This window comes from Ostrea edulis, chromosome 4 (assembly GCF_947568905.1).
Source record: "Ostrea edulis chromosome 4, xbOstEdul1.1, whole genome shotgun sequence".
NCBI classification, from domain to species: domain Eukaryota; kingdom Metazoa; phylum Mollusca; class Bivalvia; order Ostreida; family Ostreidae; genus Ostrea; species Ostrea edulis.
This window is the reverse complement of record NC_079167.1, coordinates 3,777,510-3,802,877: the sequence shown is the minus strand read 5'-3', so window position 1 is coordinate 3,802,877 and position 25,368 is coordinate 3,777,510. Positions and strand designations below refer to the sequence as shown.

The window sequence follows — 25,368 nt, the reverse complement described above, 5'->3', positions numbered from 1 at the left end:
AGTGTTCATCAATTCAGTCAAAGTATTGTATTAAATATGTAACTACAGTTTGAGTACTTTCTTCATAGAATATTCACAATTGGCATTTTCGGGAAGCTTTCATTTTTTCATTGTTTTGTTATAGTGTGAATGGTAAATGAATTTAAGATAGTACTACACAGCATAACACAGAGGTGTTGTGACAACTTTAATAATCATATCAATACAGTTGAGCTTTTGTAAGTAAACTAAAGAGGAGCATAAAATAACTGGAGATTACATTGCTCTAACCAAAGTTGCTATATAATTAACCATGAGTATTCAGAGTTGAGATTTCCAACTGTATTGTTTTCTCAAGTAATGGGTGTGGCCTAGTTTCAACAAGAAATGTTTAACATATACCCCCCCCCCCTCCCCCCGGTGCAAAATTGAAAAGGGTTATACACACACATCATTTAATTGATAGTAGTATCATCAATTCAAAATATTGAGCAGACAATATCTTCCTATGTCAAGAGTGGATTGACCATGTGACCTAAAAATCAATAGGGGTCATCTACTCCTTATGCTGTACCAGTGTACCAAGTTTGGTGTCAATCAAGAAATAATTCTTAAAATATAGGAGACAGTATATTACAGTTTGACCCTTGACCATGTGACCTCAAAATCAATAGGAGTCATCTTCTCTTGAAGATATACCAGTGTACTAAGTTTGATGTCTGTCAAGCAAAGGCTTCTCAAGATATTGAGCGGACAGTATATTACTATGTCCAGTTTGACCCATGACCTTTGACCATGTGACCTCAAAATCAATAGGGGTCATCTTCTCCTGAAGATGTACTGGTGTATCAAGTTTGATGTCTGTCAAGCAAAGGGTTCTCTAGACACTGAATGGTCAGTATATTCCTATGCCAAGTTTGACCCTTGACCTTTGATCATGACCTCAAAATCAATAGGGGTCATCTACTTCTTAGGATGTACCAGTGTGCCAAGTTTGATGTCTGTCAAGCAAAGGGTTCTCAAGATATTGAGCGGAAATTATATTCCCATGTCCAGAGTAGATTGACCCTTGACCTATGACCTTTTGACCGGAAAAACAATAAGGGTCCTCTTCTACTCATAACCAAAACACATATGAAATATCATTATCATCAAGTGAATGGTTCTCAAGATATTGAGTGGACAACATGTGGTCTACCGACTGACCAACCAACAGGTGCAAACCAATATGCCCCTCTTCTTTGAAGGGGGGCATAATAACAAATGTGAAGCCCTGAGGGAGAGGCAGTCATATGAATGCTACTCTTTTAAGTCTTTCTACATTTGAGAATCATACAGAAAGTTGGATGTCTATAGAATATGCATTTTACCTGTATTTCATCTTAAAAACTGTAAATGACATACGTTATTAAGTAATACACGTATCAACACTTCGCGAAAGTTACGTCCCTTGTCCGCCACCTCCCGGATAAAAATCGTATTTCCCTACATTGGCCTTTGTAATTTTCCTATCTGTAGCTTTGACATCTGTTATTTTTCCATCAATTGCAGTTAACTACAATAATGCCCCAGATTAAAGCAACCCATTAACTTGTATGAAAACTTAGTAATTTGCTAAAATTCAAAGTAATAACACCTTACATTTGGTAAGGTAAAGAAGGAAAACATGGTTTTTAACCGATTGACCTTTCGTTGACCCCGCAAAGGGACGTAACTCTCTGTGAAGTGTTAATACGTGTATTCATTACGACGCTTTCCAATTTTCAAGCACGAAATTAATTGTTATTCAAAATAATATTTATTAATTCTTATGGTGGGTGATGTGTAATTTTGCAAATATGAATAGAACAATTCCATATGATTTGTCAAGAGAACTTTTAATCTGTATTTGATCAAAACTCTCCTCTTTATTGTGGTACCGGTACATGAATCAAGTGATGATTTTAACTATTAATTTTTTGAAATAATGATTTAAAAATCAGTCAAGGATAATGATTTGGGGAAAATATCAACATTTTGGACAATGCTCAATTCTTCCATAAATAAACAAGAGACCCATGGGCCACATCCAGTCAATGATATTAAGATTTGCAAACCACAAGCCATTTGGGCAACCATTTTCAGGAAATCCACATGCCCGAACTCAATTTCACTTGCCCGAAGAAAAAAAATGTCATTGGCCTTGCGCTTTGGTGCTTTGCCAGAGACTGCCCCAGCAAATTACTTAAGTTTAAGACTGACATTGAATAATGAAAGTCGTTGATCATCGAAGTAAATTATACGCATGCGAAATCCGAATAATTTTCGAGACAAATCCGGAACAGACTGAATGAAGATGCGCAATTAATGGGACGAATGACTTTGTTTGGGGTGATTTATTCTAATTCTATGATTTGAGCATGTGTGTAATATTTATTTACTTCCGATTGCAAAATTAAAACTCCGACGAGTAAATTTTTTTTTACAAGCCAGTCGGACTTGTTGCCAAGCAGATTTTACAAGTCCAACAGGAAAATCACTGGCTGCGGGCATTCAGACTACCGCTAATTTCGCAGACTGCACATCATTCACCTTGGCCCTGTCAGGTCAACACAAAAGTATAACAAGGATCTTGTCATAAAGAATTTATTTACAAAATATTAAAGACCTACCTTAAATAGTTCAGGAGATAAAAAATAGATCAGGTTTTTCTTGAAGTACGTCAAACTCTAAGGTCAAAAGATCAAACATCATTGTGTCATAATGTCTTGCCATAAAAAATCTCTATACAAAATATGAAAGCACTACCTAAAATAGTTCTTTAAAAGTGGGTCAGACTCTAAAATTGAAGGTCACAAGGTCAAAGGACATAATATGAAATGAAAGGTCTTTCCATAAAATATTCATATACAAAATATGAAAGATCTACTTTAGATATTTCAGGACATATTGATTTCAGGACATATTGATTTCTATTAAAAGTAGGTCAAACTTCCAGGTCAAGGTCACAAGATCACACATCATTGAATCACATGAATAAATACTTAGGATGTTGTTGTGCTTTGGTTGGTTTAAAAATGTTTCATGATCACTCCTTACCAGAATGTGACCTGTTACAGCAACCTGAGTGGATCAAATAATCTAATTTTAATTATATTAGAAATGAAAATTGGAGCACTACAAATGAAATTTTCAAATGGTGTTGGATTTTATGATCAGACAGAAAAACATTTTCTTCTGATATTTTTAAGAGCATGTATGTACTAAATTATTAGTTGACACAGAAACACTTGAATCAGGTCACAGAATACAATTACACTTACAAATACTAATGTTAAGTTGTCAAGTAATTACATGGTTTCCTTCAAGATACACATGTTTAAAATATGCACTTTATGAAGGAAAAACCCTATCTTTTCTTCTTTTCAGGGTGGGGGAAGTATGACTTTGCCCCTCCCCCTTCATAAAGAAGACTGTCTATAAGTAAAGAATGTCTATGGGAATATGAAAACAATGGAAGAATGGAGCAATTTGCATAATTGACTACTAGTAATGATACATACAGAGTAGAAACAGCTCTCCTTAATGATGACTCTGTTAGAGAAGCTCTCATTGTAGGCATCAATCCGCAGTGTTCTGCAACGCCTGTCCAATGCATTCACTTGCCTAAACACCACATGATCAACCCCTGCTATCTGTAGAGATGGAAAACAAATTCCACAACTATATCCACACATTTTTTATATGTAATCTGTCTAATTACATTCATATAATAAATTCATTTTACTTAATATATGCTTTGGAGAATACATTTATTTTCAGTCTGATTTCATAAAGAATATCTTCAGTAATACAAATTATGTTCTAGGACTTCAGCAATTCATGAACCAATACACACTCAGAATAAACCATTCTCTTATTACTAAATATAATAAATTTAGAAGCAGCTTAAACCCTTTCCTTATTCAATTACCACAAAAATGTACATGCATATATTTGACCATTTTTTAAAGTTCATTGTCATTTTCACTACTAAAGAGAACTAGTGATTATATCCTTCTTGATTTCAAGGTCCAGTAATGCAAATGGAAAAATGTCCAAAGTCATCCTGGTGATTATTCCAATAGAAATGTTAAATTTGACAAGAACAACATTATTTTGTGGTATACTGACCTTCTTAAGGATGTATGGAGCATCAACATTTAATCGACATCTCCTGTCTACCACATGCTGTGCTCCATCCTCACTTAATGTCTCCGATATTATGTCACTCCCAAGAAATACTGGTATCATTTTACAAGTTGGAAAACGTTTCTCATAAGCCTAAAATTCAGAAATATTCAGATAGAATTAGTTATAGGGATATAATAAAATTTGTAATATTATATTCTAAATAAGTTAAAATAATTTTTCTCTCTTAACTCTAGGAGATGTTCAATACTTTATCAAAAGTATGCGATATTAAACAAATGAATATTTTCCTGTGTAATTACATTAATTAACACATTTTCTTTAAAATACTAAAAAAAATTCTGTATATTAAGTGCAAAAAGGTCATTATTTAGTATCTAAAGTATTTTTTAAATCTGTATTGTTGGAAGACATGTCATGTATCTATTTTATGTTATGATTGATTTGTGTTGTTCGTGTTGTGTTCTACACCAACTGACAAATCAACTACTGTAAGTTCAATAATAAGCACTATAATGACCCCAGTTTTTCTTTATAATTTCTTAATTCTCCTTCATACAAATCAAATACAAAAAACTTTGAGAAGCAGTAGTGGATTTAAAACAGCTAATTTTAATTAGATTGCTCATGTGCGAATCTCTTTAGGTTTATGTCAAACCCTGGTTTACACGAGGTCCTTTTCAACATTTCTTTATTTGATTTCCTTGCATTGTATGAAACTGGAAAGAGATTTGAATCCCACTCAGTTTATTTTCTGACTTTCATTTTTTCTTACTGATAAAATTTTCTATTTCATCAGTATCATTTTCTATTCTTTCATATCAATATGCTTTTAATGGGAAAAAAAAGACCATGGGCCACATCGCTCACCTGAGTCACCGTGGCCCATATTTAAAGATTTTCCCTAATATATTTGCATCTAAAACTTTGATCTCTATTGTGGCCCTAACCTACCCCCGGGGACCATGATTTTTACAAACTTGAATCTACACTATATCAAGAAGCTGTCATGTAAATTTGTACTTTCCTGGCCCAGTGGTTCTTGAGAAGATTTCTTAAGATTTTCCCTATATATCTGTATGTAAAACTTTGATCCCCCTCTATTATGGCCCCATCCTACTCTCGGGGGTCATGATTTTAACAAATTTGAACCTGGACTATGTCAGGAAGCCTTCATGTAAATTTCAGTTCTTCTGGTCCAGTGGTTCTTGAAAAGATGATTTTTAAATGACCCCACCATATATTTACATTTTTGTGATTATCTCCCCTTTGAAGGAGGCATGGAGCTTCATGTCAACAAACTTGAATGATGCTTTTTGCCAAGTTTGAATGACCCAGTGGTTCTGGAGAAAAGGTAAAAAATGTGAAAAGTTTACAGACAAACAGACCACATACATACAATAGACTAAAGGTATATATTATGCCATATCAAAATAGTATTTTGCATAATGTTAGAAACCAGACCCAAATTTTGTCAGTATGATAAAACTATGAAAAATAATACGATTTGAATTTCGACAAATTATATATGGATATTAAAGAAGTACTGGTCTACTCAGTGATTTTTAAAGGCCCATTTTGGGTCCGAATTTCGGCCCTTTCCCCTCCTAAAAATTGCCATTTTTTCTCCAATTTAGCTTGCATTTTTCCCAATAATAAAATTATGAAAGGAAAACGTATTTGAAAAAAATAAACATTCGCCATGATTCGATGTGAATTATATACATAAGACTTAATAACAGAGTTATGGGAATGATGATTTGGATAGAATAGTTCAACATTTTAGAAGGTTAAAAAAAATTAGATGAGTAAAATAAAGATAATATAATGTTTGATATGATTCTAAAACTTCTTTACGATGAAATTGATTTTTCCCAATTTGACTGAAATGTCGACAATTTTTCCCAATTCGAAAGCCACAGGATTCTTGTAAAAAATGTAGAAAAATCACTGCTGTATACTCAATCTAAGGAGAAAACAATGATTTTCTAATCTATATTGATGAGGTAGTGATGTTTATGGTTGTTTTTTTATACGCCAGTTATCAGCATGAGAGTTATGGTATATAGTCGTACTGAATGGTGATTTCATGTAATGATGTTAAACATAAAATTTAACTCCCCTTCTATTGCTCAAAGTGATTCTCTCCACCCTGTTTCCGTCTGACTGTTTGTATCGCTAAATGTGTCCAGTCAACAGCCTGTACAATTGTACACACTTAGTTTCAAATTGATTGCATTGTAGTTGTTTACTTTCAAAATTCTGCACGCAACGTTACGTGATCATAAAAATTTCGAGATGGGGCATTCACTATCCGACAAGGAAAATACATAATTCAATATGAAATTAGCTTGAGTACTTTTTAATCTGATTGAGTTAAATTGCATTAAGTGTATAACTTGTATAGCTTGATATAAAACACATGCTTTTTATTCCTATGCATGGTGATATCCAAAGTATATGGCATATATAACTTTAAAGAGCTAGCTTACAGGTAAAGCTGGTTTCGGTCTTGTTCTCCTATGACACCGATATTCAAATTCAAAATTGCATATTCTTTCAATCTTTGTAATACATCCGGTTAAGAAAACTAATAATGCAATTTGTAGCATGTTGGTTTCAGTCAATCCATATAAACTTAAACGTTTATACACCAAACAAGAGTACAATATCAATCCTGGACTTGACCTGTGGTTGTTGTGGATCCGTTGTTGTGCCCTTGCTATAATAATATAATTGTATATTGTACACTACATCGAAACACTCTTAACATCAATTCAATGTATCTGACATGACCCCATCTTAAAAAAGTTAGGCCTATATGAATAAAGCTTTCGTCGAGGGTTATTCAACAAAGTGAATCAGCTGATTATGACAATTTGTTTGCAGATCTGAGCAATCTTTAAATCATTACAATATCTTCATATAGGTATTATCTTCATTTATTATACGTAACACAATAAATACCGACATGAACATAAATGAATCGATAGGCCCTATCGAACGAAAAACGTAAACAGTCACTAGGCTAGTATGCAAAATGAGAAACAGTTACAAAACAACAGACTTACCGCCATAACAAGCTCAAACGGGTGTTTGTACACCCTCACGGGTGACTGGTACTTCTGTACCATGATGAGCCTGTGTTATAATTTTGTTATATTTTCTGTCTCTTCCATACCACCATTTCACTCCCTTCTAATATTGACATCCGGAAGTTCGCGAACGGGAAAATAATCTTGTCAATATTCGCCTTTTCGTCACATGTAAGGCAGAAATCTTTAAAAACACTCACATTGTCGTTAACTTAAACTTCAAACACAGTTTTCTACTTTATGATTGTTACTGAAACACACAGATAAGCATTGTACAGTAGCGATGTGTTTGACATTTTGATATTCCTCCGCCATCTGACACACGGACGACTCAATATTTAAAATAGGTCGAAGAGAAGAAATACAATATATGCAGTACTCGATCATTGAATACATTATTGCGGGCACAACGTTATTTCATTGTTAATTCTTTAATTTTTAAAAGTCACTGTGTCGAATCAAAAGGGTTCCGGTTTAATTAAATAATCCGAGCTGCTGGCAGTTCGTAGTTTGGCATGTGTATGAAGTTGAAACATAGTCTAATTGAAAACCTTTTTTTACTTTTATCAAAGGAAAGCCAACTGTAATCAAGATGCCCAGGGCCCACAATGCTCACCTGAATTATTTTGGGTCCTGCTCACGGCGGGTGTGACCGGTCGACAAGGGATGCTTACTCCTCGCACCTGATCCCACCTCTGGTATATCCAGGCACAGGATGTGTGGATAGCTTGTATAGATCTTATGTACAAACACACACACACACACCTTCTAGAAAAAAATTATTTTTATACAGAACCAATAATTTATCCAAAATATGTTATTTCCACATCGATCACCCTCACAAGTCGTTCTGAATACGCTAGTCAGTTTCAACCTTCTGCAAGCTTTAGAGATGACCACTTGTGAGACACTAATTAAGGCTTACGACCTTGAAGACACTTACAAATAAGTGACGTTTTCGAGATATCAGGAGTTTTTTAAATCATACATAATTATAATCTAGCTATAAGAGAATACGACTGGGACCAGCGATCGACTTCGACAGAAGTGGGAGTATTTAAGATAACCCATATTTGAGATACAGATATTTTACTTTATGTATTGATTACATTGAATTGCCTTCTCATAGTCTAAACTGCATATACTTAACATTTAAGTCACACTATTTAGTTGAATTGTTATCAAGTTTTAATAAAGGGATTAATTTCCCTTCCCCACTTCAGACATGCCTAATGAAAACCAATTCTATGCCAAGAAATTGACAAGTCAGAAAGGGCCCCGTAATGTGAAAATCTTTCCAAGGAGTTTTCATTTGCCATAGAAAGTGACAGACAGAGTGATTACTATGTGGCACCCACCATATATGGCAGGACCTAATGATTGCAAGTTCTGGAAATAAATTTTTGAAGATTATATCCATTTATAGTGCTGCCCCAAACGGTTAAAGAGCTCTCCATAAGGCATATATAAATTCAACATATTTGAATCTATACTAGGTTATGTGAAGAATCTTGATTCAGAAAACATTTTCCCACAGCGTAAAAAACTATCAGGCATGGGTTCAATTTCAAATGCAATTAATCAAATTACAGTTTCTTTGAAAACCTTCAATTAAATACTACATTTACTTTGGAAAAACCTTTACTTAAATTACAAGTACTTTATTTTGGTTTTTAAAGCATGTCTTATTATTTTACCCCTCCATGCAAAGGTTTGAAGATTAAGAGATCTAGCTTTTCAAGCATTTATCAACTACTTATATTGCTCTTGAGGATTTTTTTCTTTACATCTTTTGTGTCATTGAGACTCTCAAAGCAATCTTAAGATAAAACTTGAATGTACTCTATAAGAGGAAGCTCGCTTGTTTTATCTAGATATTATTAAGTCTAATCTAAGTATTGGTAGTATTACCCCATGAATCCACAATATGAGTAAACTTGTATCTACATGATCAGTCCCAAGTTTGTAATCCTTAATTATCTCCCCTTGAAGAGAGTGGTGCATTGATCAACTCAAACCCCATTTACATTAGGATCCTTCCTGTCAAGTTTAAAATTGGACCATGGTGAGTCAAGACTATTGATATTGAGTTGTGTCCCTTGTCACATTTTTTCTACAGGTTATCCATCTGTAATTTCTGGTGTTCTCCTTGTTATACTGTATTTACTGTAAATATAATTTTCAATTTGTCAATCTGTTGTGAATTTGTTGTATGCATATGTATATCATGAAACATGAATACTGTTTTTGTATGGAATTTTGTTGTGCGAGTGTGTATATCTTGAAACTTAAATTGTGTTTGTAAATTTTGGATGATCTTCAAGATGAAATGGTTTCCATGACTTTAAAACAGTCTATTCCACGATTTAAACCAATTACAAACATTAATAAATTCAAATTGACTCCAATCTCTGTGTTGGTGTGCTGCATGCAAAACAAACCAAATTTGTTGATCTATGTCAGTTTTGTATTGTGGTAAAATAAAAAAAGCAAGTTGAAATTTCTTTATTCAAATTTGTTCATAAATAAAATTACATTGTACATTCAATCTTACAATAAATTCTTCATTACCTAGATAAATAAAATACATGTACTAAGTACATCAATAATAATTATAACTGAATGACTGATATTGCACATTACACCATTGTAAGAATTGTCATATAGTACCTATTAATCCTACAATTCTAAAGTACAAGTCTCCCGACTCGCGCTTACTGAATTTCATGGATTTCAAGCCTGTGGATATTAGGACTGCACCGAGAATGAACCCCTTTTTGTCCAGATGGGAAAATGAAAGACAAGTGATATTCTATAATCAGCTTTCAGTGGATTTGCTTGCTAATGAGAACAGACGATTGTCCATAATAAAAAAAACACCTCTCTCTTATTCTATTCAATAGTTAAAGTTATATATGCCATATTAATTAGATATCATCATAGGAATAAATAATGTGATTTCTTTATCAATCTATATAAGTTGTACATTTCATGCAATTTAACTTCATCGGATTAAAAAGTTATATAAAGGTTATTTCCTACTTATTGTCCGAGTTGGAAAATAAACACCCCATTTTGAAATATCTATGATCATGTGATGCCACAAGCTGAATTCAGCAAGTAAACAACTATGGCAACATAAAAGCTAGAACAATATGCAAGACTGTTGGCATTACATGTTCTGCAATAATAGACTACCCCCAGCCAGGAGAATCACTTTGAGCTAAGGACATGAGAAGGAAAATTAAATTTCATGTTTAACATTAAATCATTATAATATAACTACAGATACTTTTCCCACTTGCTTGCACACATCTACCATAAACGTCTATTTAAAAAAAATCACTTTTCCCTTTGCATTGAATACACCAGTACTTTATCAATACCAATTAATAATTTACCAATATCATCAGACATCATTATTCTAAATACATATAGTTTGTTATACATGTACTGGCAATTTACAAAATGGAAAAAACAGTTTAATATGGCATGGATAACTTTAACTGAATGAAGTTCCTTAAACTTAACTTGGAATCTAACTAGTAAACATATAAACTAGGGAACTGCATTTCAAACACAGGCACAGCATTTAGGCTTTCTTCAGAATGATTTGGGCTTTCAGGGGAAGTCGTCTCCAGAATCTCATACAGCTTGTCATGGAAGCAATTCGACTGAAAAACAAGAAAAAGAAATTTGACATGCATCAAAGTGCAATTACTTTCTTAGTTAAATGAGGTCATTTTCCTTTTGAATTCAATATGAAAAGTAATTCTAATTACATGTGCAACAACTTTGATTTTCATGATAATATTGTTCTGAATTTCCCCCCTATTTCTTTACTGTTTCCTGAAATACCTCTTTAGAAACTTAAGTGAGTGACATTTTAATCTCTATATCTAAATGCCACACTTCAGTCCGTGCAACCAGAGAGGACATGTTTTTTTTACTATCCATCCGAAATGGTAGGTGTGTTTTGTCCATATTTTTGGGAGGTAGAGTATTAACCAATTTCAATGTGATGGAGTCTATGTGAAGCTCTAACAGGACAGATGCATGTGTGGTGGCTGATAATAGCCATATTTAATGCAGTGGAGGGAGATTGAACATGGAGTCAGCAAAGTTAAAATTTCTTCCTGCTGTGTGCTGTGATGTCATGTGTTTGTGATGTCCAAGGAAACTAAAGATGTGTGATCCTGTGTTTATGCATCAATCTGGGTGCTCTACCATAGTGAAAGACAAAAGTATCTCAAGATCAGAATCAAATAAGACAAAAAGGAACAGTTTTCACAGAATTTGATTTTGTATTTATATATTTTAGTTAAGTTTTTGATAATTGCTATTTTGAAACTGTGTCTAAAATCAATTGTTCTATTTTTCTTCACAGATAGGTAGTAATCGGTTTCATTTTCAATGGCAAATTTAAAATATAGGTAGAAAATTTCACATTATGTTATCCTTCCTATTTTTTTTCTATCTTGTGAATATTCTTTCTCTTATGTAAGTTTTCTTTTTTTTTCTTTTTTCATTTATCAGTGTTTGGATGTTTTTTCTGGGTTTTCTCTTTTTTTTTTTTTTTTTTATCAGTGTTTGGATGTTTTTCTGGGATTTTCTCTTTTTTTAATTTTTATCAGTGTTTGGATGTTTCTCAGTAGTCTGGCAATCTCTGAACCCTCATGGGTAAGCACGGAATGTTACTTCATGCAACATATACACCCTTTTTGAAAAAGGTGACTCATTACAATGAAATTTCATCTCATGGCTTCTTAAAGAACACCATACAAAGTATGATTTCACCATCAAAAGAGTAATACAAGCTCTCAATTATTTTACTTGATTTTTTTCTTTCTTCAAAAATGATAAAAATAAAAAGAGGTTTGTTTGCAAATAAGATATTTCTGAGTCCAAATTTCACCGTGATTTGATGCATGGTATGAATATCTAATAACACATCCCTAAAAGACTCGGACGTTCTTAATTTTTAAATAGAAAAAATATCTATGAAAATCAAAACCGTTAATTGTTAATATTTTTTTTTATAACTATAATCTTCAAGAAACATGTCAGAGAAAAGATACATCAGACACATTATTTAAAAAAGTGGCCAAAATTCAGAATTATAAAAAAAAAAGTGGTCATTGAGAACGAAAACTACATTGTACATGTACATTCCCTTGTTGAAAAATGGTTTACAAATTAAACAAATTTACAGAGCAAACTGATCTCTTGATGCAGAGTGCATAAAATTAGCAGCAATTTGAATATTTTAACAATTTCTAAAAATTCTGATCAGGATCTGCACTTTTTTCCCTGGTTTGGTTCAAATATAAGATATTTCTAAAATTTGATCCATTTATTTCAACTTCTTTTTAGTACTTATTTGTCTAATATCTCTTTTCCAAATGACATGTTTCTTGAAGATTACAAAATTTAAAAAATACCAACAAATAACCTTTACAATTTTCATAAAATTAGAACATATACATGAGTCTTCTTGGCAGTTTTTATTAGATATTTATTTCATGCATCAATTCCAAGTGAAATTAGAATTTTCAAAATTCTTAATATTTGCAAACATTGTCAATCCAAAATAAAAACCCCACAAATATTCATATAAAATAATCGAGAGTTTGTATTACTCTTTCGATTGTGAAATCATAACTTCATATAAGGAGCTTTAAAAGAGATAGTATAGCTCATTTTAGTGAATTTTTTCTCTCGCCCCAAATCATGTTCCTTTCAAATATCAACAAGAGGCTCATGGGCCACATCACTCACCTGGGTCACCTTGGCCCATATCTAAAGATTTTCCATATATATTCACATGTAAAACTTTGGTCCCTATTGTGGCCCCAACCTACCCCCTGGGGCCATGATTTTTACAAACGTTAATCTGCACTATGTCAGGAAGCTTTCATGTAAATGTAAACTTCTTTGGCCCAATGAATCTTGAGAGGAATATTTTTTAAAGATTTTCTCTATATATTAGTATGTAAAACTTTGATCCCCTATTGTGGCCCCATCCTACCCCTGGAGGCCATGATTTTAACAAACTTGAATCTGCACTATGCCAGGAAGCCTTCATGTAAATTTAGCTCCTCTGGTTCAGTGGTTCTTGAGAAGGGGATTTTGAAATGACCCCACCCTATTTTTGTGATAATCTCTCCTTTGAAGGGAGCCAATGCTGACACCGCCGCCACCCAACAACGGACAAATTTTGATCAAGAAAGCTCACTTGAGCTAAAAAAAACTTTGAAATGATTACATGTTCGTCAAAATTTACACTAGGAGGCTGGAGCCAACTTATATACAGGTGACTCTCGATAACTCGAAGTTCAAGGGACCTTGATAAAACTTTGAGAAATCGAGAGATCGAAATTCGAAAATTGCAGGTCCGCCGGTATAGTTAAGATTTTACAGTAACCGGAAATGTATACCAACAAGATCATATGATATCGTTTTGACATGTCTTCCTATTCGTCAGGTACTTTGATATCAAAATAAAAAACCTTATTTTGCAATAAAAAAAAAAACATTTCAAAGTTTATGTATTTATTTGCTCTTTAATCATGCTTAGATAGGCATACAAAACCAAGTTCCGATGACGTTTTACTATCGCAAACTAAACAGAGCACAATGTTATGTCGCTTTACCCAAAGCAAAAATTCTAACGAATGAGTAAAACGATGTTTTAGAGTAACTTTACACAAAGAACAAACTCGAGAAATTTAACAGTCTGTAGATCTCTAAATTATGTTTAAAACGTTGTCAAGTCAAAACAAATTATAGATTTTATTCATAGTCGGATTATATATAATTTTAATCATCACGACACAAAACCCCAGTGCAAGGTGTAAACTGACCAATTAGACAATTATATACTCAAGTGTGTCACCTCCACAAAGAAGCACGGGCGATGTTTCAACTACGTAAACACCTAATTACCCCTCCGGCATTTAACAAAATCCAGGCAAGGCCCAAGTGGAAATCATTACACGCTTGGGTAACGGTGGGTATACGCTACCACCACTTCGAGAGGTCGAGAGTGAAAAACAATGAAATGTGTATTACGGGACCCAACTTCACTTCGAGAGATCGAACGTTCGAGAGATTGATAGTAAATTTGCTTTGTTATATAGAGAAAAAAATCGGGACCATGATTTCACTTTGAGAGTCCAAGAACTTCGAGAGATCGAAGTTCGAGCCATCGAGAGTCACCTGTACCAGATTGAATTTTTCTTCAGGAAGCAAAAGTTTATGGGATGTACATTGAAGATTATATGTAATGAGCCACTATAAATACTAGTACTTTATGATAAAGACCTTATGTTATGATTTCTGAAAGTTTGTTGTACTTGGAAGAATTCAAGTTGCATTATCTTTCTGAGAGAGGAAAATGATCAATATCTACCTTGGCTTCAGCTCTTGCAAGTATTTCCTCAAAAGGTGCATTCTGGAATGTGTCAAATATTTCCTGTCTTTTCTTGGCCTCCTCTTCCCGCTTCTGAGATTGGTCTTCAGCTATAAATTAATATAATCAATGGTAAAGTTGTGTTAATGGATAAATACTATACTGCACTTAATTGTATATCTAAAAAATTGTCATCTACAATGAAATGCTTCCATCCCTGATTCATTGGTGGAACATGAAATTTTGATTTTAGTGTGTCATTAATTACTACTGTAGCAAGTGTATTTCACTCTTTGTACCTTTATTATCAGAAATATTGTAATATATGCACTATGTATGTACTTCAGCCTCAATCATGACACCCAGATTCATAACCAAAAGATTTTCATCCCATTTGAAGTTTGTGATTAAAAAATAGAAATAGAGTATTTGAAGGAAACCATTGTGAAGTTTGCGATTAAAAACTAGAAATAAAATATTTCAAGGAAACCATTCTGAAGTTTGTGATTAAAAACTAGAAATAGAGTATTTGAAGGAGACCATTGTGAAGTTTGCGATTAAAAACTAGAAATAAAATATTTCAAGGAAACCATTCTGAAGTTTGATGTACATGTAATATCAAATGCACTTGGACATTTTTTCACAAATCCAGGAAGAACAGATTTCGTACCTAACATTTTCTTCAAGGACTCCACGGTTATCTCTTCAACCTTTTTCTGAAAACAAAAATATCAAATTACACTTGATATTCCGGTCAAATGATCGTCGTACAGAAGCCAAATTCCATTGCATGCAGTTATATGAGATTCAGATAATTATTATCAAGTACAATTGTTTACACCCAGTGTTAGCTGTTCTTACTCGAGATAATAATGGTGAGCTCTCCATACTGTCCAATTCGATGTTAATAGAACCTATATCACTCATACTACTGGCCACTGCAGAGTCTACAATAACAAGACTAAGAGTCAGGTTGTACATCACAGGTATTGCATACAGCCCAATCTTTGTTGTTTAATTTATTTTCTCATATTGAAATGTACACCAAAATCATGAAATTAAAATCTGGCTATAATATTCATATAGAAAGGACAAAAAAAAACCCTGTGAATTTGAAACAGCTCAAAAATAGATTTTGAAAAGAAACTAAAAATAACCAGATGCTATTATATCATATTAACTGCATAGTATAGTATTGCTGTATAATCTTTCAATTCCCTCCTCAACATTTTAAGATTCTTGTTCAAATACAATGTACATTTTCACAGTTTTTCTGTCCATTCTGATTTCACTTTAATTTTTTTTCTAGGTTAATTGCACAGCAGTTTTAATTTCATGATTTTGCCCTTCAGTGCTAATAACAAAATCACAATGCAGCTGTATATAGTGTTCATTTAGGGTTGAATTTCTTTACCTAAAATAAAGGTGGATTAAATTGATTCCAACAAGACATGATTATAATCCTACGATTATAAAGTCTCCCAAACGAAGTACTGGCTGTATAAAAGTGGCTTTTTCTGAGTACTACTATTTTCCTCCCTTGGCAAAATCCATGGCAATTTTATCTACATTAAAAAAATCTAGATCACAAAGGCTTTGATTTGAAAATTTTCAAAATATCCCCTTTTTTTCCTTCCGTAAAACTGGTGTTCACTTGACCGCGATCTTAGTTTGTAGATTCCAACATCCTCTTATCATTTTTTATGATCCCATGTCTCTATCAGTCCTGTTTCTAAAGTTATACAAGCTTTTATAATCAAGGTCAATGGGGATACTAGTTTGTAGGTCATTACATCCTTTTATCATTTCTGAAGATTCCATGTCTCTATCAGTCCCAGTTCTAAAGTTATACCAGACTTATGTTTAGGGTCAGATGTCAAGGTCACTGGATTCACTTGATCTTGATACCAATTTGTAGATCCCATCATCCTTTTAGTATTTCTGAAGATTCCATCTCTTTTTCAGATCTAGTTCTTAAAGTAAAACCAAAATTATGATCTAAGGTCAAGGTCACTGGAGTCACTTGACCTTGATATTGATTTGTAGATCTCATAATCCTTTCATCATTTCTGAAGATCCAATGTCTCTATCAATTCCAGCTCTAAAATTATACGAGTTTGCATGTTCAAGGTCAGAGGTCAAGGTCACTGGAGTCACTTGACCTTGATACCAATTTGTAGATCTCATCATCCTTTCATCATTTCTGAAGATCCCATATCTCTATCAGACCTGGTTCTTAAGTAATACCAATTTTATGTTCTAATGTCATAGGTCAAGGTCACTGGAGTCACTTGACCTTGACACTAGTTTGTAGATTTTATCATCTTCGTATCATTTCTGAAGGTCCCATGTCTCTATCAATTCCTAAAATTATATAAGTTTGTATGTTCAAGGTCAGAGGTCAAGGTCACTGGAGTCACTTGACCTTGATACCAATTTGCAGATCTCATCCTTTCATCATTTCTGAAGACCCTATGTCTCTATTAGACCTGGTTCTTAAGTAATATCAGTTTTATGTTCTAAGGTCAAAGGACAAGGTCACTAGACACTTGACCTTGATACTAGTTTGTAGGTCCTGTTATCCTCTTGCCATTTCTGAAGATTCCATATCACTATTAGTCCTGGTTTCAAAGTAATACCAATTTTTATGTTCATGGTCAGAGGTCAAGGTCACTTGACCTTGATACTAATTTGTAGGCCCTGTCATTCCCTATTCATTTCTGAAGACCGCAGGACTCTATCTATCATATTGGTCAAGTTATATCTGTTGAATTTTGGAATTAATTTTTCCCCCATAGAGTTTTATGTTAAATCCCACCCCCATTTGATTCCCCCAAAATGTACCCTCACCCCCTTCAATCTGAAAACAAAAAGATTTCTGCACATCTAGATACATTGGCCTATGATATCCTTGAATATCTATTACTTTAATCCACTGGTTACGGAGAATGGTGTCGGACAGTTTTAGGCGTGAGAAAGAATAGGAAGAATAATAAGAACCGAGCAAAAACAATGTCTCCAAACTTTGTTTGGGAGACTTAATTACCATATTCATCCTACTGAGCACCTCAGTAGCTTGAAAAAGCGGGGCATTTGTTGAAATATTTCCAGAAAAATTTTGATTTTGAGAAATGTTTCAATAAATATTAATATTCTAAATGTGTTTTTTTCATACTTTTCTTTATGATACCTGTTATATAATCTACTTATGTCTTATTATTTCAAATTCATCAATACAACATAGTAAATAAACAAAGAAATAGTAGATGTTACCAGTAAGTCGTACTGTATTTAAGAGGGGGGGGGGGGTCTTAATTTTTGAGAGTTGAAAAAAGTTCCAGGGGGTGTTCAATAATATGAATATGGTATTAAAACCAATAGGCTCCCAAATCTCTATACAAGGTTTCTGAAATGTGATAAAAATAAAAAATAGATTATGAAATGCATCATAAATATTACAATGAATTTTGAAATTTCTCTTAGAAAACCAAAAGATAATCTTGCAAACAATAATCCCAACACTTTCACAAAGATTGGATAAGAAAAGTTTACATCTTTTCCACAGAAAATTTCAAAGCAAGCATCAGAGTGATATTGCATTTTTGAATACTATTTAACCTTGAAAACCAATAAGAACCTGGATTTTATGTAAAATACCATACCTACAAGTTTAACTAAAATTGGATTTAACAAGAGGTACTGTGAGCAATGCTTACTCAGAATACCCCCGCTTACCCCAATCTTCCAAAGGATGTTGTTAATAGGTATAAATTACCTCTTTCCTGAGTGTAAAAAAGAAAGGGCATAACAAAACCTTGGGTAGTCTCTTCTCTAGGAGTGCGCTTGACCTTTGGACCCTAAAATCAATAGGGAACATTTTTGTCCCATGGGTAGTCCATATGTATGATATGGTGACTAGGTGGAAAGGATAATGCTTTAAAGCCTGGAAACCATATTGCTACTTTGATGTCCAGTGCACTTGACCTTTGGACCCCAAATTCAATAGGGAACATCTACCCGATTCCAGTATACAAACACAACCCCCCCACCCCCCACAACTTTGTTGCGGGGAGGGGGGGTTATAAAAATTGTTATAATAATTTAGTTTATGACTGGACTAGATTACTACTCCCTGTAGAGTACAACATAATGCAATAAACTTAAAACATCAAGGCAGCAAGTTATTATTAATTCAGATAGGAATTGACTCCAAAACTGCTATATAGTTACATGAGAAATCACAAACATTAACCAATAAAACAATGAAACCATTAGTAGTCAATGCACAGTTTTCAGAACACAGGTTTGTGCTATCTAAGATACACTTGTACAAACAGAACTACACTCTTGGTATTACAAAACTGAAAACTTGTTCACATCATTCAGCAATTAAAACAGCCATAAATGTCACATTAACAGACACATGAGTGGCATGTCAAGTAAGATGGATTTTTCTTTAAGACCCAATTTTTAGTGAATATCCCATATTCTACTTCTTTCACTATCAATTGGATGCCCCTGTAAATTTACAAAGAACAATAACATTCTGTATGATTGGCATGATCAGACAGGCACGTTATCTGCTAGCCATAAGATGCTAGTTTGTACGGGTATAACAATTGCCTATCCACGTTTTGCTCTTTATCTATCACTAGCAATCTCCCTAAGATAAGCAAGAGGGGGGAGGGGGTGGGTGGGTAATATGACTAAAAATCATATGTATTAAAGGAAATTTGAAATTGAATGAATTACGAATTTGCTTGTAATACTTGGAAAATCTCAATGTAGTTAAGATTAGCTGGAAGCATCAGGAAATTACAATATCAGAAATATAATGAAAATTCATCATTTATGGATGACAAACGTCCTAAAATTAAAGGTCATAAAAAACTTTTAATTACATCGTGTCCTGCATTTGTTGCAAAACTTTTTTTTAATTTTTATTTTGCATGCGATTTTTTCAATAATGTCGCATACAAAACAGAATTTCTAAAATGTTGTAAATGTATTTCAAAAGTAAGGAATTTTAGTTTAATCACATTAAAATGACCCTTTGAAATGTTGATGTGTTGATGGACTGTGTACAAACAAGGGTGATCTTTTATTTCAAAGTTTTTCTAAATTATCTTTATGCAGCATACCGGCAGTTGAAAGGGGACCTTAAAATTATTTCATTGGATGCATGTGCAATGAAATTTTTCAAGCAAATTTAATTCAGATATTCAACACATAATCTGAAAAAAGTTTCTGAATATTTACGCACATATGGAAATGTTGCAAAATAACACATTAGATATTTCAATCCCGATTATTTACATGTACCATGTATTGATCTTTGAATTCATGAAATTATGACTTTACATTGTAATCAAATTCAATAGATTGTGATATCAATAAAAAAAATTATATTCAGGTTCAGCAAATATTCCAGTGTTAATAATCAAAGACTCCCCTCTATATTCTGTGTATTTCAGCAACTGAACACCACCTCCCTTCTCCATCTCTCCATACAGATATTGATACTTGTGTATTAAGATAAGCAACCCTCCCCCCTCTCATACTCTGGAGTAAATGAAACTTGCAATGATTAAGTCATGCCTACTTCTTTAACCATATGGTAGGGGGGAAATTGGGTCTTTTATGCATGCTAAACTGCAAATCAACTTTTATTAGCAACAACTTTTGAAACAAGTTCTAAAAGAAACAAAATCACAAGTTCACAACAACATATATACATAAAATCTCTTAGATACTTCTACCAAGCAAATAAAAGTTGATGTACAGTATTTTTTTGAGTATTTATGGTGTTATTCAGCAGATGTTACCGTGCTTGTAAATTGTGCTTTGTAAATTTTACCGTGTAGCATGGTACCTGTGAATAAATTTAACAAGTATATGAGTGGCTAACTCAATTTGTGCCTTTATACATGGATATATTTGAATGTCCTCTAATTGTCCTTTAATTACCCATAGTGCTGTGTGGCCTCTGGGCAAGAGGGGCACTCAGACGGGAAGCATCATGTCCGCAGTCTGTCAGGATTTCCTGCAATGTTGTCTGGTCAAACAACCACCTCTCCTCCATCTTATTTTCTGTTGGATAGCTATAAACCAAAAGAAAAAAACCTGGTTTTGCCACATTTCGAAATCATTAAAAATCTGTCTGATATTTCTTTCTGAGTTTAAAATATTAAAAATAATTATCAGTATTATTATTAACATTACTGTTTAGATTTGTTTAAATTGTCTTCATGTGTTAAACAGTAGAATACAAAATACAACTACTAGTAATGAAATGTCGATGTAGTACATGATACCCAAAAAACATGATAACACCCAATACTTGTTAATTATTAAGTGTATGATATATGTACAAATTAAAAATACATGCTAAAAACAATAATTATTTCCTTTCACACAGTGGAGTTCCATTCTGGAATTGGTAATTTCCATTTTTATTGGTATATTTGTTATCAATTGATACAATTTAAAAATTCTATGCTATATTGAAATCATCACATATAACTTATTGTACATAGGTAGTTTGTTAATTTTGTAATAGATTTTGACTAGTATGTAGTGTTTTCTTAGACTAACAGAAGTTTTATGTCTGCTGGGAATCAGTCCCAGGAATACGTTATCGCTCTTGGGTTCAGCTCAGAGTACTCGTTCCCTTTCGTTGCCTGCTGGGATCAGCCCCAGGCATGGGTCACTTTCTTTGATGCCTGCTGGGATCAGCCCCGGGCATGGGTCACTTTCTTTGATGCCTGCTGGGATCAGCCCTGGGCATGGTTCACTTTTCTGTGATGCCCGCTGGGATCAGCCTCGGGCATGGTCCACTCGTTCTTTGATGCCTGCTGGGATCAGCCCCGGGCATGGTTCACTTTCTTTGATGCCTGATGGGATCAGCCCTGGGCATGGTTCACTGGTTATGTGATGCCTGCTGGGATCAGCCCCGGGCATGGTTCACTGGTTATGTGATGCCTGCTGGGATCAGCCCCAGGCATACACTCCTGGGATCAGCCCAGAGTGCAGTCTGCGTATATTGACCCTAGGCAGGGTTGTTTACTCTTTTATTTCAGACAGTTTTGATGATAGGATCAAGCCAGATATTGTTATTAATAATAGATTGTTAAGAAAGGAATGAGTAGCCCCCAAGACGCCAAATTATTAGTTATTGTAGTTGTAGTATGTGTATATGTACAACATTATATGGCAGCATTGTTTATATGTCGTGATGTTTGGGTTTGTAAAGACCCAATAAAAAATTTAAACTTACTCTTCTGGTTGATTGTTTATAAAATGTAGTATAAACTTTTGACATTGTATGCAGTGTTTTGTTCAGTATGGCTTGCTCTATATTATTCAGATAAAGATTTTAAAATACTCTTTATAAAATTAATACAATTTAAAATACCTAATTTCAAACTATCTGCAGAACAGTACCTCTCCGGGGAAAATAAGTACTTTCCTGGGAAGGTACAGTACTGCAGATAACTCAATACAAGCTCAATTAGAGAGGATAATTTAAGTATTTATGCAGAAGCAATTTAAACAAAAACTACCATATATATCAAAATGTTCTATTTAAAAAAAAGGGCTAGTCTTATGTTCATACTGCTTCTACATATCAAATACTGCTTGAATAAGAAAATCTAAGTTGTTCATATTTCAAACCACATGAAAGGAAATGTTAGTAGTTTGTATCATATTCAGTTAATGTTAAAACCTGGTCTTATATAGGTTATTCAAAATTTGTCAGGGCATATTTAAACATGCAAACATGTATGGAGTGCCAAATTAACATAAACTCAAATAATTGAAGATATCTTCAATTATTTGAAGATATCATCAATTCAATTATTGCTCTCTTTAATTGAATTAATGCGCGCATTAAATCAATTATTGCTCTCATCAAATGAATTAATGCGCGCTTCAATTCAATTATTGCTCTCATCAATTGAGTTAATGCTCGCATCAATTGAATTAATGAGAGCAATAATTGATTTAATGCACGCATTAATTCAATTATTGCTCTCTTCAATTCAATTGATGCGCACATTAATTCAATTAATGAGAGCAATAATAGATTTGATGCGCGCATTAATTCAATTATTGCTCTCTTCAATTCATTTGATGAGAGCATCAATTTAGTAGAAATATTGCTCGCAATAATGAATTTAGAGCTCGGTATAAATAATTTGATGATCTCTTTAATTCAATTGAAGATATCTTTAAATCATTTACAATGCTTTTGTATAAGGAATTAATGCGCGCATCAATTCTTTTAAAGAGAGTAACAATTCAATTAAAGATATCATTAATTCAATTGTGGATATGTTGAATTGAAGATATCTTTAATTATATAGTTGCTCTCTCTAAAAGAATTATTGCTCTCTTCAAATGAATTAAAGATATCATTAATTCAATTGAAGAGAGCAATAATTGAATTAATGCGCGCATTAAATCAATTATTGCTCTCATCAAATGAATTAATGTGCGTATCAATTCAATTATTGCTCTCATCAATTGATTTAATGCGCGCATTATATCAATTATTGCTCTCTTCAATTGAATTGTAGCGCGCATCAATTCAATTGTTGATATCATTAATTCATTTGAAGAGATCATTAATTCAATTAAAGCGCGCATCAAATCAGCTGAAGAATCAATGCTCTCATCAATTCAATTAATGCGCGCAATAATTCAGAATTGAAGATATCATTAATTATTTGAAGAGATCTTTAATTCAATTGTTGCGTGCATCAAATGATTTGATGATATCTTCAAATAATTGAAGATATCTTCAATTATTTGAGTTTATGTTAATTTGGCGCTCCATAAACATGAGTATTTAGAAATGATGGATATGTGTATTCAATAAAACATGACACAAATTCAAAATGAACAAACAAGATAAAAGCACAATTTGGCAAAGAAAAATCAGCACTTTTCTCAAAGATTTTTCAAACATCTGGCAAAAAGTGCAAGCCATTCCAATATATGAATGCTAATTTGAATTTGATTTCAAAACACATTTTCAAACTGTTTTTAATAAGCAACAAACAGTTCTGATGCGATCTATAGCTAAACCACTATTTTTTTGTTAAATTGTCCACAATGCATAATACAGTGTAACTATCGCTGGGGAAAATATAGAGAACAATGTGAAATCATGCTTTTAAAACATACAACAGTCTTCATAGCAGTCTCTCCCAATGACCATCAAATGTTGTTTGTAACCCCATAATCACACTCTAACACATTTCTAGAGGGTTTTTTTAAAATACGAGGGCATTTGAAAAGTTCTGAATACGGATGTGCTTTTAAAAATGTAATGCCTTTGTGTTAAAAATGTTTACACCAATCCTTCAAAATACTCTCAGTTGATTTGAATTCACTTTCTGGGTGTTTTTATCTCTGTGGAAATGCTCTGTGTGCTTCTTTAGCTGCATCCTTCTTACACTGGAAAATGGCACTTCCGACAGCATGACAAGTTTCGAATTGCCTACCACATAGAGCTTCTTTGATGATTGTGTTTAAGCAAAATCTCAAGGAGCTAAATCAGGGCTAAAGGGAGTATGTGGCAATACACCCATTCCATTTTCCTTCAAATGGTCTGTTACGACGGACGATTTGTGAGACGGTGCATTTTCATAGAGAACCTTGATCCCTCTAGTACCGGTGGCTGGACAGGCAGCTTTACAATATTCAATCAATATAGCCCGATGGTGTAAACCCTAATAATGCATGAACTTTGGTGTAAGCTCTTTGCTCAGTTGAAAAGCTGTTCTCTTTTCAATCAGTTTTTTAAGACAGTACATGTACCACCGATATATTCTTAATATGTCGTACATATATTACATATTTGTTGAAAAATATTTCTCTCATGTCATAATTAATAGTTTTTTCCTGATATTTACATACATATCAAAAACATATTTTTATTCAGCATTTCACTTTTTAATAAGGAATACTCAGATCTTTTCAAATGCTCCTCGTACATATAAATTAAACGCAAAGGTCAGTTTTATTTTATTTTACAATCGGATCCACCACATAGATGTAGAGTTTCCCACTGATTTATCTTAAAATGAATTTAAAACCTAACCAACTAAAACAGATACGAGTACACAGACAGACAAGAAAATTACGCAATGCCTCAGTAAAGCGCAGCATAGTAAGCCCCCAACATAATCTCTACTCTCAGGTTTGTAGGGATATCTTTTCCTGTATATCATTGTTAAAGCTCTGCATATCATTACAAAGTAGCATTCCAACATTAGATCTAACAATGCAGGGTTAGTAATGGGAAAGAAAGTTACTTACTCATCATCTTTAACACTGTTAAATTTTGGGATGTGAATCAATGCTCAAGCAAAGATAAATCAAACAAATAAAACATGCCACATAAGAATGTATTATTCACATTTTCAGGATACTGTCAGATAACAAATTCAAAACTGTGTTCCGCATTAAACAAAATTTCCCGAGAGGCTGAGTGTTCAGAAGAGGCAAAATGTGAAAAGAATGACACAAAAGCTCAGCTGAAAATTTTACTGATACCTAATTCAGAAATGAATAACCATTTTAAAACTTCATTGAGCTATGAAGTGGGACTGCTGTGTAATAAATCCTGTAAAGCCTGTAGTGGGGCCGTCGCTAAGGCTGAAACGATACGCCCCTTCACGATAAGATATATATTGCAATACTTAT

General features: G+C 33.4%; 2 protein-coding genes across 11 annotated transcripts in view; both read right to left on the bottom strand.

Moving 5' to 3' along the window:
- The window catches only part of LOC125670427 (SEC14-like protein 1), a 37,177-nt gene extending 29,620 nt beyond the window's left edge, over positions 1-7,557 (bottom strand). For 2 of the 5 annotated variants that reach the window (XM_048905583.2, XM_048905584.2), the window contains exons 1-4: positions 7,221-7,557; positions 6,642-6,871; positions 4,132-4,281; positions 3,522-3,653 (exon numbers count right to left, since the gene is read on the bottom strand). In XM_048905583.2, coding sequence (XP_048761540.2) covers positions 3,522-3,653; positions 4,132-4,281; positions 6,642-6,761 — 402 coding nt within the window. In that variant the 5' untranslated portion in view covers positions 6,762-6,871; positions 7,221-7,557. The remainder of the gene's footprint in view (positions 1-3,521; positions 3,654-4,131; positions 4,282-6,641; positions 6,872-7,220) is intronic. The other 3 variants (XM_048905585.2, XM_048905589.2, XM_048905587.2) reach the window with 2 other exon arrangements.
- A 2,176-nt stretch (positions 7,558-9,733) lies between these two features.
- LOC125670425 (protein EFR3 homolog B-like) overlaps positions 9,734-25,368 on the bottom strand; it is a 45,999-nt gene continuing 30,364 nt past the window's right edge. For 2 of the 6 annotated variants that reach the window (XM_048905578.2, XM_048905579.2), the window contains 7 exons: positions 24,982-24,996; positions 20,623-20,756; positions 20,513-20,527; positions 15,517-15,602; positions 15,326-15,371; positions 14,656-14,765; positions 9,734-10,918 (listed from right to left, as the gene is read on the bottom strand). In XM_048905578.2, coding sequence (XP_048761535.1) covers positions 10,787-10,918; positions 14,656-14,765; positions 15,326-15,371; positions 15,517-15,602; positions 20,513-20,527; positions 20,623-20,756; positions 24,982-24,996 — 538 coding nt within the window. In that variant the 3' untranslated portion in view covers positions 9,734-10,786. The remainder of the gene's footprint in view (positions 10,919-14,655; positions 14,766-15,325; positions 15,372-15,516; positions 15,603-20,512; positions 20,528-20,622; positions 20,757-24,981; positions 24,997-25,368) is intronic. The other 4 variants (XM_048905581.2, XM_056161671.1, XM_048905580.2 and 1 more) reach the window with 3 other exon arrangements.